The 13,699-nt window shown below is 34.4% G+C and overlaps 2 protein-coding genes across 2 annotated transcripts; one reads left to right on the top strand and one right to left on the bottom strand.

Annotated features, from left to right (window-relative positions):
• Nucleotides 1–2,208: 2,208 nt before the first annotated feature.
• LOC105961933 (uncharacterized) lies at nt 2,209–2,838 on the bottom strand. Its single transcript, XM_012986194.2, has one exon. The coding sequence runs from the start codon at nt 2,711–2,713 to the stop codon at nt 2,324–2,326; it is 390 nt and encodes a 129-aa protein (XP_012841648.1). The 5' UTR covers nt 2,714–2,838; the 3' UTR covers nt 2,209–2,323.
• A 7,437-nt stretch (nt 2,839–10,275) lies between these two features.
• LOC105962030 (uncharacterized) lies at nt 10,276–13,620 on the top strand. The gene is made up of 3 exons (XM_012986300.2): nt 10,276–10,942; nt 11,273–11,404; nt 11,852–13,620. The coding sequence occupies exons 1-3, from the start codon at nt 10,547–10,549 to the stop codon at nt 13,334–13,336; spliced, it is 2,013 nt and encodes a 670-aa protein (XP_012841754.1). The 5' UTR covers nt 10,276–10,546; the 3' UTR covers nt 13,337–13,620.
• Nucleotides 13,621–13,699: the final 79 nt, after the last annotated feature.

Raw genomic sequence — 13,699 nt, 5'->3', positions numbered from 1 at the left:
GCCCAATAAATGATTAGGAAACCCCATGAGGACAATTTGGTCCGTATCAGGTAGTGTCCTTTTTATCGAGTTATAAATGAGCTCGCTCTCAAACATACGAACGATCAAAAGGGAGAGCTCATCGGACAAGTTGGGCGCCTCCTCCGGTTGGCGGTATAAAGGTAAACTTTGATGTCCCGTTTACCGTTGAACAAAGATTACTATGTGATGTCCATTGTTGCTCGGGATTCGAGAGGTGCATATTGTTGGTGGAAAAGTGTCAAAATTCCATAGCGGGACCAAGGGCGGTTGGAGGCCGGCGATTGTTTGCAAGTTATGGAAGCCTTCAATACATCTGGATCTTTCCTTTGGTACTTATATTGAAGAAAAATAATCGAGTTTTATAGTTGTATGAAAGATCCTGAACTTTCTTTGTGATTGGTCGGTTTTGAGGATTAGTATAATTTCGTTTCTTCTCTCAAAAAAAAACATATTTGGAAAATTGTATACACTATTTAATTCAACTACATAATTGGATTCCAATAAAATGAAAACTTATCTTATTTTGACATGTGCAATCGTGACAACTAAAATAATATACAACACACGACCACACAACTTGTACTGGTGGACCTTCAACAAGACTTCAGAACTTAACCAATCGACAAAACTCAATTGGATACTTCAATTTAATTTAATTTTTTTTTTTTTTTTTTAATTTATTTATTTGTTAGAGATTATTTGTATATATCCAAATTATAGGCGACTAATTAAAATAAATAATTTGAACTACGTGGTGGATTTTTTAAGTAGTTGACTATTTTATTTTATTTTTGGCGTGCCTTCGAGCTTTTATTTGCTGTATAAGATGAAATAATTATGATTGGTCAAACTCTATTTGTTCATCTGGTGCCAATTGATCAATAACTTGGAAGTCAACGCCAGCAAATATGTTGGAATTTATATATAAACAAGGCTTAGAATGATTTGATGTTTTTGGGAAATTATTTAATTAGAAAAAAAAAAACCGCGGAAAATTTCAAAATGCATGCTACTTTCCGATAATGTAGGTGAAGTAAACTCGAGGTTAGTAGATTCGAAGATTCCCGAATTAAGTTAGCGATCGAGAATACAACGATTTCATTAGTAAAAAAATGAAATTATGACGACCGGAAAATCTGTTTTGCGTCAAAAGTTGGATACGTAATTACTGCAAAAAATATATGAAATTAAATGATATATACAAAAATCCCGGGTATTTATTGTAGAAAATAATTAGCTAGTCCAATTCGTAAAATTCCGATGACTCGTTTTTTCGTGGGCTTCGATCAACTTGGAACAATTGATTTTTTTCAATAAATAACGAAAATCTTAAAGTTCGTCGATACAATAATGCAAGACTATTTAAACAGAATTGTGTTCATTAATTAATTATGCATTTAAATTTTTCAATTTCAATTTAATCAACGAGTAAACTGCAAAAAGTACCCCTGTGTAATTTCCAAATAGCAAAAACCCCCCTGTGATAAATAAACTAGCAAAAACCCCCTTGTGAAATTTAGTCAAAGGCAAAAAACCCCCCGGTTGACTTAGGTGTGGCTCACTCGCGGGTTGCGCGACTGGTAGTAGGTTTTTGGACGTGAAATGACGAAATTGTCCCTAAATATGTTTATGTATGTACATATATTATATGTATATATATTATATGTATATATATTTTTCTTTTATTTTGATTGTTTAGAAATTAAAATATTGTTAAAAAATAGTAAATAATTAAATTTAAATATTATTAAAAAATTGTTAATCAAATTAAGTATAATTTTTTTAAAATATATAATAACGGAATTTAAATTTTCTTTTGATGTAGCGATAATTTAAAATATATACAAAAACTATGTGATAATAAAAACAAAAATAAATTAAAGACCCCATCGTACCTTTATAATTAAGATATAACAAAAATAAAATAATTAAAATATTTAAAAAAATATAAGAATTTATTAATTGCAAATCCCGTGGGTATTTGCGCCTTTTTATATGAAGTCAACACTCATATGATAAATGGGCCGAGTGTGCTATTTAAATAATTTCACAGGGGGGTTTTTGCTAGTTTATTTATCATAGGGAGGTTTTCGCTATTTAGAGATTACACAGGGGTACTTTTTGCAGTTTACTCTTTAATCAACTATACATGAAAAAAGAAAGAAACAATAAGTAAATTATAAATATAAATAATTAATTATAATGCTCCTAAAATCTAAAAAATCAGACAAAGGAACATAATTAAAACAAACTTTAATTTACAGAGGAAATAAAATTAAAAAAAATCTGCTGCATCTAGGAATTATTCAGGTATACTCTGCAGGGCGGGGCTCCACGGCGGCGGTTGATGGTCCGGCCGGAGGAGGCAATCACCGCCGTACATCAGCTGGGCGAAAACTTCATCCAACGGTAGCCCTACAACGTCAGCTTTCTTCAGAAGATGCTCCAATTCTTTCTTCGAGATTTTGAGCTTCACCTGATGATGCGTAACAGAGGATAAAACCCCACCACGTGATGATCTCGTTTCTCCTCCGAGAAGTAGACCCGTTTTCTCTTCTAAGGAGTAGTTGAAAATATCGTGTTTCTCGTTTCCACGAGTTTTGATATTTTGATCGCCGCCGGAGGAGTTGAATGAACCCCAGTCTTCGCCGCCCCATTGCATGGCTGATTCTTTCCTTATGCAATTTCCCATATTCTTTGTATGTATATATGTATGTATATGTCTATGTATGTATCTATATCTAAGTGTGTGTTTATTGGTTAATGTTAGTGTGTGTTGTGTGTTTTTTTTTTGGGAAGGTTTTGTAGAATGAGAGTTGTCTGTTTTTATAAGGAGGTAGTGGGGTGGTGGGGGGTGACGTCATCTTGCCGGAGATGGTGGCGTGGGGGCCACATTGTACAAATTTAGGGTTTGGCTCAACGAGCTACGTGAGCCGCGGCTCAGCTCAACTTTACTTATGGCTTTCTTTGCTAATTGCTTGCATATTTAATTAAATGGGAAAATAAACTTCATTTAACAATGTTTATTATTCTTTTAAGAATAGAGCCATGCTTATATTTTTATAGTTCATTAGTCAATTGATAGTTTATATTTGTTTTGAGTTTATTTTTATTATACCTCTAATTTGTTAGCTACTTAAAATTTAGGGCATATTAATTTCGTCAAATCCAAGATAACGTCAAATTATGAAGAAAAAAAAAATTGGTAGTTACAATCATAGCCCCATTCCTTAACTATTTATTTTCTTACTCATTCATTCATACAGTGTCAAATTTATCAATCGAAATAGGGATTTTCTTTAAACATTACATAGTTAATGGGGAATTGTAATTATCTAAACAAGATGAATTCTTTTCCTTCATAGTTTTACATTACCTAAGAGGTGGCCGTAATTTGTCTTAAAATTAAATTTTAGAGCACAATGTTCAAAAAAATGTATTGGAATTAAAGTATACAATACTTTTTCGAATAATTCATAAGAGAAAAAAATTATACACATGCATGTAAATATCTTCTATTAATTTTAAAATACTACAAAAGTAATTCAACTATAAATTATATTTAAGGACAATTGATAAAAAAAAATTAAGAGTAGAATTAGATAAATTTTGTTATAAAGAGTTATAATGATACAAATGAGAGTATTGACTGTTGTAAAAAAAAAATCATTTACTTATTAAAAAAATTATAATTAAATTGATAAACACGCTTTATTTTTTTTGTTATAGTAATTGATTAAGCCGAATGTAAAGCCGGCTAAGAGCCGCCAATAAGTGTGAAAGGAAGTTGAGTTGGAATCTTGCACTTGAATGATTAGTGTGAACACGGCTTAAGAAACAGCATATTCCACTGCAGCTTCACGTCGTGGCTTCTATTCATCATTAATAATAATAATAATAATAATAATAATAATAATAATAATAATAATAATAATAATAATAATAATAATAATAATAATAATAATAATAATAATAATAAATCATAATCACATCCGTAATTAGCCACTCTAATCCCCTCGGTAAGGCCCGTTAACTCGTTTGCCAACATAATTAATGAAATTAATCACAAGACAATACTAAGATCTCGTTCGGTGGTCGGACTCGTTATAAGTCTAATCTATGGTGCACGGACACGGATACGTGGACACGGCGATACGCGGATACGGATACGGTGATACGGCATTTCCAAAAAACTAGGATACGGACACGTGGGGGATACGCGTAAATATAAAAAAATATAGGGGTATATTTTAAAATAATAAAAATATAGGGGTACATTGATAAATTGTAAAAAATATGTATAAGTCGTCATAGCATAAGAGAACCACTCGCCCTTGTTGCTTGTGTTCTTGATCGCCGTCGCATGCTAGACTTTTAGAGTTTTGGGTGGACTCACAACGAAAACAGATGAAATGTGTATTACAGAGAAGAAAATGCGCATTTTTTTTATAAGGGCTCTCTCTTACAACGTAAGAGAAGTGTCCCAACTTTTTTAAAATTGTGGACACCGCCCGATACGGGTGTCCTACTTTTAGCGAAATTACGACACGGCCCGACACGGGTGTCCGAGAAGTGTCCGGGAGTGTCCGAGTGTCCAGGTATCGGATACGGGGACTCTTCACATTCTAGAAGTGTTCGTGCAGCATAGAGTCTAATTGATCGAATATCAACAGTTAGTAACATGTTCGATTGATAAGATTCAGATTAATTCAACACGCTATAAAATTTGAATCTCGCAATTAGATACAAATCACTATCTTGTAAAACTCGTAGTTCTTTTGCTATTTGATTAATTTAAAACAAACTCGAATTGTATCCTATCATACACGATGTATAAATTCATACAAATTTTCCCTACTTATAAGTTCGTAGTGAGTAAATTAAATTTGAATAATTACCAGGTGTATTTTATCGGACGTATCACCTACAAGACATCATCTAGATGCAACCAAATGATTTTATAAGAGACCAACAATACTATATTTGCAAAAATATTTTTATAAAATTATTAAAAAAATAAATAAATAGTTTATTTGGGCTTTTCTCTACTAATTTAACTCTGCATAGGTGTTGGACCGTGCCCGATTAAACATTGCATACATGGGCTGCGCAGACAAAATAACAACGTAAAACTAAAATCCTTTTTTTTTTTTTTGTTTTTTATTTATTTACCACTAAATCAATAATTATTTCCTACTGTAAAAAAACCAATTTATTGCATTTTTAAATGTGCTAAAATCCAAATAATCAAATTATTGGATGCTCTGAGCCTCTGTCACCTCATATCTCTCTCTCTCTTCCCGACCAAAGCAACCACGTGACCATGATCAACTTATCAATATTTAATTACATTTTTTTGCATAATATACGAATCATAAATCAATCTATAAATGTAATAATTAAATATGAAATTTGTTCCATCTTTTACATATTTACATAAAATGTCACATGCATCCTTTTTTGGTATTTCTCTATATGTACAAAATTAAAACAAGATATTTAATAAACGATTAATATGGTCATTTTGGTAATTTTAGTCAACCCCTCATATTGGGCTTGTAAAACAATATAATAACTAAGAGCACGTGGGCCGAACCCTTTTGAACTAAGCTTATTGGATCAAAAGCCGAATGAATGACAAGAACCAAGACGGGTCAGATGTTCGCCAACGGAGAGCTTAACATTACAGAGCTCGCTGATGTATAACTCGCATGGGTAAAAAGTCAACATTCAAGTCCCGACTCGTGTAAAAAGAGTAGCACGAAGTGATAGATGGCGAACTGAACGAGGGTCGTGGCCCGTTAAACTTAGAAGTAGAAGACTCGAAAATATTCTTTCCAAATAGATAAAAAAAAAATAATAAAAAAAAAATAAGAAGCAATTAGAAAGATGTTCCTATATAAAGTCTTGTAATAAATATGATAAAGACACGATTTTAATAATCATCAATAACATTTATATAATTGATCATGAAAAAAAAAGAAAAAAAAGAAAAGAAAATAAGATCTAGGTCTAATAGATTAGGGTACTAATGCTACTTTGACCAAGGAAGAAAGGGCATTTACTCCTATTACATTATAGTTTTATTACATGTTTCATAATTAATAAGCGTTATTAATTATTAATTATTAATTATTATCCCCTCGGATTCTTTTTTCTTTGGATCTCTGAATGTACGGCCTACTATTTTTCTACATATAAACTGACAAAGAAAAAGTAAAATAAATAAATAAAAAAAAAATAGCCCCATTTTTTTAATTTTTTTTTGAGGTGATAAATAATAGCCCGATTTCTTTGTTCTAAATCATATGAAGAATTAAATCCGTAAATACACCATGTCCTTCAAATAAAATTACATATCCGTAAATACACCATGTCCTTCATATGAAGAATTACTATGACTCTACTCAAACCCGCTCGATTTAGTTAATACTTAAATATATAATATATTTAGGTCAAATTACGATCACCCAATGAGTTATGGTTAAATTACGAAAAATCCCCTTATGTTTGGGTAATTACAGTCACCCCCTCAACTATGTATTATCTTATGAAAAGATCCTCTAGAGGTAAATTTAGGGTTAATACGGTAAAATCGAACCGAATTACATAAATTTTATGTAAAAATATTTAAAATGAGGGATGTGGCAGTAATTACCCAAACAAGAGGGTTTTTTTCGTAATTTGGCCGTACCTCAAGGGTAGTTGTAATTTGCCCTATATTCATTATATGATTGAGCCTTTTTTTTTTTTTTTGTGAACACCTTTGGCTGCAAAATATGAAGTTTATATATTGCTCGATATAAGTCCGATACATACTCGAATTCGAAAAAATACATAAGACGAGGTTGAGCCTACTGTGATAAGATCCGATAGTATAAGTTTGAGTCAAACTAAGCTCGACCCACGTGACCCGATTGTTAGTCTTATAAAACATTGGGTTAGTAGAGTTGCAGAATGCAAATATTGAAATGGCTATATATAGAACTCATAATTAAATGCCTTTAGTTGAATATTTCAAATAAATATAGGTAGTAGAGTAGCTAATTTTGCTATGCCCATAACAAAAAAGGGGCAAAAGCACGTACAATTAATATTATTGGCTTTGTTCAATATATATCTGTATTTAAATATTTATTGATAAATCAAAATAGAAGAAAAAATGACAAATATAATCATAAATATCTACATATAGGAAGTGATCCAAGCAAAGCAAGTCATTTTAAAAAAAAATATCTAAAAATCTAAAATAAAAATATTTTTTGTCAAGTTATTACTCATTAAAACATCATCAAATAGTCCAAAATTTAGTTGGCAAATGTCATTGGAAAATTCAGATTGTGATATTATGAAATACCCCACAAAATTCCTAACTTTCCATTAAAATCATTGTTGTTTTTTGAATGTGTGACAAAAGTTGTGTATGATTGTTGCAACAATTGATCAAGTTGTGTTTCTGATAATTCCTATATGATATGTCTAATTGGGCCAACCTAATGGGCCTACAATTTCTTTACCTATTGGGTCACGAGCCCAATATCGAAGACCATTATCACCGAGACCCAATCATCTTCAAGTAAGGTTTGGGCCCGACAATCTCAACTAAGTTATAAATAAAGGTTTGAACTCAATCCTTAAGGTACGTCCTATTAACTGAGCAATACTATTAACTGTATTATCTGGACTATTTCCACTATCCGCACGTCTGACTTGAGCGTCGGAGGGGTTTCCGCCGGATCAACCCCGGCCTAGTTTACGTGTTCTGTAATCGCAGGTATCTTAAGGTCATCAAGCTCGTGAGTCAGTGATCCACTCTGCTCTTCCAACTCATCATAATTCAACTCACTTAGGTGATCTACTTTTTAGCATTATCACTATACTTTAACCTCATAATTAATTCTTAACTAGTTAAACAAAAATTCAAATGGTGAACAATCTTTCTATAATTTGTCCCCATGTAAATTTGAGGTAAATTCGTACGTCATATTGATAATAACATTATTAACACCCTTTAATTTTTGTAATACATTCGGCTGGTCGAACTTAAAATCCTAATTTCGCCAGTGATGATAAACGGAGTAAAAATTTGGAAAAAAAAACACACTATAGATTGTTCTGATGGAGAAAATTGGATTATTGGATTCCAATTTGAAGATGAATTATAAAATCGGCCGTTAATCTAGCAAAGTGCCGCCCCCACGTGGCCAACATCCACCGTCAACTTGCATATATACCAATTTACTATATACTTTATTTTTCATTTCTTAGTCACAAATTATTTAAAAAAAATAAAAATAAATAATAAATTACTCGAACCATATCGCAATTAGACCATTTTCAATTTATCACCAAAAAAAAAACTAGTCCATATTCCGTTAATATATTTGATGCAATTAGCCAAACTATTCCAAAATCATGATTAAATTGAATTTGGTATTATCAATTGAATTTAGTATATTATGAACATTAGTTATTAATAATATAGTGGTTATCAATTAATTTATAATATTTTGTACTTCATATTGAGTGTAACATCCACAAAATTTGATTCTGGCAACACTGTATGTGCCTGAAAATACGAGCGAGCACATGTATATTACTCACATTTCTTAACATATATTTATTTGACCAATTTATTGGGTTACACATTAAAATAAATACTAATTAATCTAATTAGAAATACCACTATGATATGTCTAATTCGGTCAATTCAATGAACTTATAATTTCTTCACGTACCGGTTATGAGCCCAACTTTGAAGACCATTACAACGAAGACCCAATCACCTTCAAATAATATTTGAGTACGACAATCTCAATCAATTAACTTCAGCACAATCAACTTGGTAAAAATAAAAATTACAATTCATTTATTAATGTACTTTCTAATATTATATCGAAACGACTTCCAACATTCTCTTTACTACTTTTGCTATCCAAACGCCTCACTTGAGCGACAGAAGGGTGCCCGCCGGATCAACCCTACAGCTTACTTTACGTGTTCTCTGATCTACAAGTATCTCGGAATCATTAAGTTCATGATTTATTTCTAGCAACATCACACTTTTAGGGATTTAATTATTTAATTATATAATTTCAACGTTCATCAATTAATCTCATCCAACACTAATTAACATTCGTCTCTTGGCATTACACATCAACTTATATGAACTCTCATCATTAATCTTTATTTGAATTCTTAATTACATTGATTAGCTCGTTAATTAAGCTTAAGCGAAAAACACAAAATATTGAGGCAATGTTTGGAAGCGTTTTGGATCTTATTTTGATTTCATTTTGAGGAAATATGTTTTGGGGGAATAATTTGAGAATGAAAGTAATGTTTGTTTGTATTTTGGAAGGAGACAAAATACACTGTAGCAAGTCAAATCATGTTTAAAGGTGTTAGAAAAAGGTATGTTTGAAGAAAAAAATTTAAAGGTGAAGTGATGTTTATTTGTTTTTTAGTGAATACATTTTTTACTGTAGCAGTCCAATCATTTTACTGTAGCAGTCACATCATGTCTGAAGGAGAGAGAAACTTTTGAAATTGTTTTGAGAAAATGATTTGAAAAGTGTAATAAATCCCATTTTGTTTTGGGAAAACAATGAAAACAAAATAGAAACGGTTCCAAACATACCCTGAATAGTTGGTGGAGCGTTGGGCCGTGGGGGTGGGGGGGCCGCCCCCCAAGTAATTATGTTCCAAAAGCCTAATCTTAATTAATCAGTTCCGAAGTTGGCACCGTCGCCATATACCAATGACACGTCACCATCCTTGGATACCTTGAACCCCACTACGACGTCGTTTCGCTTCCTCTTAATTTTTTATTTTTTATTTTAATTGTTTATTTTAATTTTTGGGTAAACTACGAAAACCCCCTAAACTTAGGTTGAATAACGAAAAACACCCCCATCTATTCGTAATAACCAAAACCCCCCTCTGATTAACCGTTATTCGAGGTTTTTAACAGAAAACCTGTACAACCTATGATACCTTATGTTAAATAGGTAATAAATAAAAGAAAATATATGAAACTGTGTATAGTCTATCCCTTAGAATAAAGAAAAATCCGTGAAAAAAGTCACATCGTAAGGCATTGGTGTAAGACGAAAACAAACATCAGGGGGGTTTTTGGTAATTTCAAATAGGTAGAGATGGTCTTTTTGTAATTTAGTCTAAGTTGAGGGGGGTTTTCGTAATTTTCCCTATTTTAATACATTCATATATAATATAATACACGCAATGAAATCCAACGTTTGATTTTTTTTTGATGTAATAGAAAGACGTTGACCGTACCCATCTCTCCACACACAGAAACACACACACACACACACACACACACACTCTCTCTCTCCTCTTTCTCTCTCTTCCTGAAAAGGGATCGAGGGTCCGCCATTTTTTCACACACTCAAACCCTCAACTCCAAGCTCCGAAATCCTCATCACACACTGTGTTTTTTTCTTTTCTTTTTTTAATCGGAGTTCAAACCAAAAATGGCGGCGGAGCCCACGCATCGGCAGTAATGAAGGTCACAGTAGAAAGAACCACCGCCTCCCGAGAAATCCAGCCTCCTCCGAACCCTCCCCCGCCCTCAGATCTTTCCGAAAAGCCGATTTTTCCGCGCAAGCCGCCTCGCCGGAAAACCAGAGCTCCCGGCGCCGGAGTCCGGCTGAAGAGGGACCCATCTGCGAAGCGGAGCAGCCGCCCCGAGACCCCTTTGCTCAGGTGGAAGTTCGAGGAGCCCAATGTCCAAACTAATTCCGTCGTGGAGGAGGAGGAGAAATCGTCCGGTGAAGCTGGCCGGAAAATCAGCCGGCGGAGTAGGGCCGTCGTTTCTGCCAGGAAACTCGGCGCCGGTCTGTGGCGGCTGGGTTTGCCGGAGGTTCAGGCTAATGATGCCCAAAAGTTAGGGCTTCAGGTATTATTTTTTAATCTTTTCTTAATCTCTAATAAATATTAATTAAGAGTTCTTAATCATACTTAGTGACGGGGATTTGTACTTATTTTTGAATCTAGTCATAATATACATTTTCATTTTCATTAATTGCAGATGAATTAATTCAAGTAAATTTAAAATCCATGATTTTTCTTGAATACTATTTTGAATTTTCTTGAACACTATTAATGTCGAATCTTGATTTAGTTTATTCGACAATGAAATTTTTCGGGACCATTTTTTTTCTTCTTGCTGCTATTAAATACGGTTTTTTCGAAATTCAATTTGCTCATTGGTTGATCGTATCTGCAGTCCGGGGGAGGTGGCCATTTTGGAGGCAATATTCATTGTCATAATTTCGACAGAGTGCATAATTCGTCGGTCAAAGATCCGGTACATAGTCCGCATTCGGTTTCTGGTCTAAAACACGGCCTTCCTTACAAGGTATCGAATTAATTTCACATGACTTGGTTCTTTTCATTTCTCAGTTAAGTTCTCTATGCTTAAATGGAAAGACACGAGCTTTGTAGACGATACATACACCTATATATAATGTATGTACGAGCTAAGATTTTGGAAATCGGAATGAAAAAACTCGTTCCAAAATCAGAAATTATTCGGATCAGAATCTGCGGAATTTGGAAAATTTCAATTAATAGTCACCTAAAATATAAAATGCATAACAATAACATTGATATTATTCTTGTAATTTTTGGACAAAAATCAAAATTTTCGGAAATTGAAATAGGATCGGAATGTTACATATATATCATTTCCGATTAAAAAAATTGGGAAAATCGGAATTTCGGTTTTGGAATGAAAAATTACTTTTTTTGGGTTTTAAAAATAGTCCATTTATATCGAAAAACATTCTCTCTCGACTTTTGGCAGTTCGACCCACCGTTCCAACTTCCAAACCCCGCAATGGAGGGAGCCACAAAGTGGGACCCACATGGTTGGAGAGCATCAACATCACACGAAACGAAGCAAATATTCAACCAACCGAGCGCGCCCAAAAATCAAGAAAGTGCAGCTGCAGTAATATCAACCCTCCAATCAGATCTCGAGCAAGCTCGATCCAGAATCAACTACCTCGAAAACGAGCGCAGATCTTCCAAGAAGAAACTTGAGCAATTCTTACATGAACTCAGCGAGGAAAGATCCGCGTGGCGGAGCAGAGAGCACGAAAAGATCCGAGCAATAATCGACGACATGAAATCCGATTTGAGCAGGGAGAAAAAAAACAGGCAGAAGCTCGAAATAGTCAACTCAAAGCTGGTCAAAGAATTGTCCGACACCAAATTATCTGCAAAGCGTTATCTTCAAGAATATGAAAAGGAAAGGAAAGCCCGAGAATTAATAGAGGAGGTTTGTGACGAACTAGCTAAAGAAATCGGAGAAGACAAAGCTGAGGTGGAAGCATTAAAAAGAGAGTCGATGAAACTCCGTGAAGAAGTTGATGAAGAGAGAAAAATGCTGCAAATGGCCGAAGTTTGGCGTGAAGAACGAGTCCAAATGAAATTAGTCGATGCTAAAGTCATGCTCGAAGATAAGTACTCCCAAATGACCGTTCTAGTGGAAAAAATCGAGTCTTTCTTGAATTCTAGAAACCCCACTTCAGATTCAGAGGAGATCAAGAAAGCTGATTTCCTCCGCCAGGTGGCAGCCTCAGTCGACATGGGGGATGTACGTGAAATTACGTACGAGCCCCCGAACCCCGACGATATTTTCTCCATGTTCGAAGATGCTAATTTTGGCGAAGCGAACGAAAGGGACGACGACATCGAATCGAAGATCCACCGAGTGAGCCCTGAAGAGAAAATGCTCAACAAGGAATATTCTCGTAAAGATTCCAATGTCTATACGGATCGGAGCGGAGAATTGGAAGAGGATGCAAGCGAGTGGGAAACAGTGAGTCATAGGGGCTCAAGTTACTCTCCCGATGGGAATTTTTCGAGAAACGGTGGTGAGGAAACACCGACTATGGAAATCGGAGAAGTCGGTGATGATGATGTGGCGAAGGCGAGGAAATTGAGAAAGGGTTCTTCGGAATCCAAGATGTGGAGGTCTTCGTACTCGAGCAACGGTGATAGTTACAACAAGATTGTATCTATCGGACGGTTTTCAAACGGTAGGGTCTCTAGTGGGGCCCACGGTATGGCGTCGCCCGATTGTGGTGGTGGGTTTAGTCCAAGGGAATATTCCGGGCAGTGGAGCTCGCCGGATTTGGGAAACCCGCATGTGAATCGTGCGATGAAAGGGTGCATTGAATGGCCACGTGGACCCCACAAGAATAGCTTGAAGGCTAGGTTGATGGAGGCTAGGATGGAGAGTCAAAAGGTGCAGCTTCGACAGGTTTTGAAGCAGAAGTTTTGACGAATAAACGAAGGTTTGAAAGTACTATGAGCTATATATCTACATATTTGTATCGTTTCTCAAACCTAATTGTTCGGACAAAGAGTTAAGAATAATTTTCTAAGCTGTACTATGTAATGTCTTAATTCTGTCAAGGATGCTCTGTAATTTTTCTTTAAGACAGTAACTTCAATTGTTGCGTTTATGCAATTATTCGTAAGTTCTTTATTTTGTTGGGATTTTTCGATGTTCTTGTATCATAAAGGCAGTACGTGTCGTATTATATGAATCTTGATTATGTGGCATTGATGCTTCTTCCTTCATGGTCGAATTGTCTGTAGATTGATTGTATCTATTGGTTATGATTGGATCAAAGAAAATAAA

This window comes from Erythranthe guttata, chromosome 8, assembly GCF_056151865.1.
Source record: "Erythranthe guttata isolate IM_541 chromosome 8, IM_541, whole genome shotgun sequence".
Taxonomy (NCBI): Eukaryota; Viridiplantae; Streptophyta; class Magnoliopsida; order Lamiales; family Phrymaceae; genus Erythranthe; species Erythranthe guttata.
Note: the sequence above shows the minus strand (reverse complement) of the source record. Positions and strands in the feature narration are given on the sequence as shown.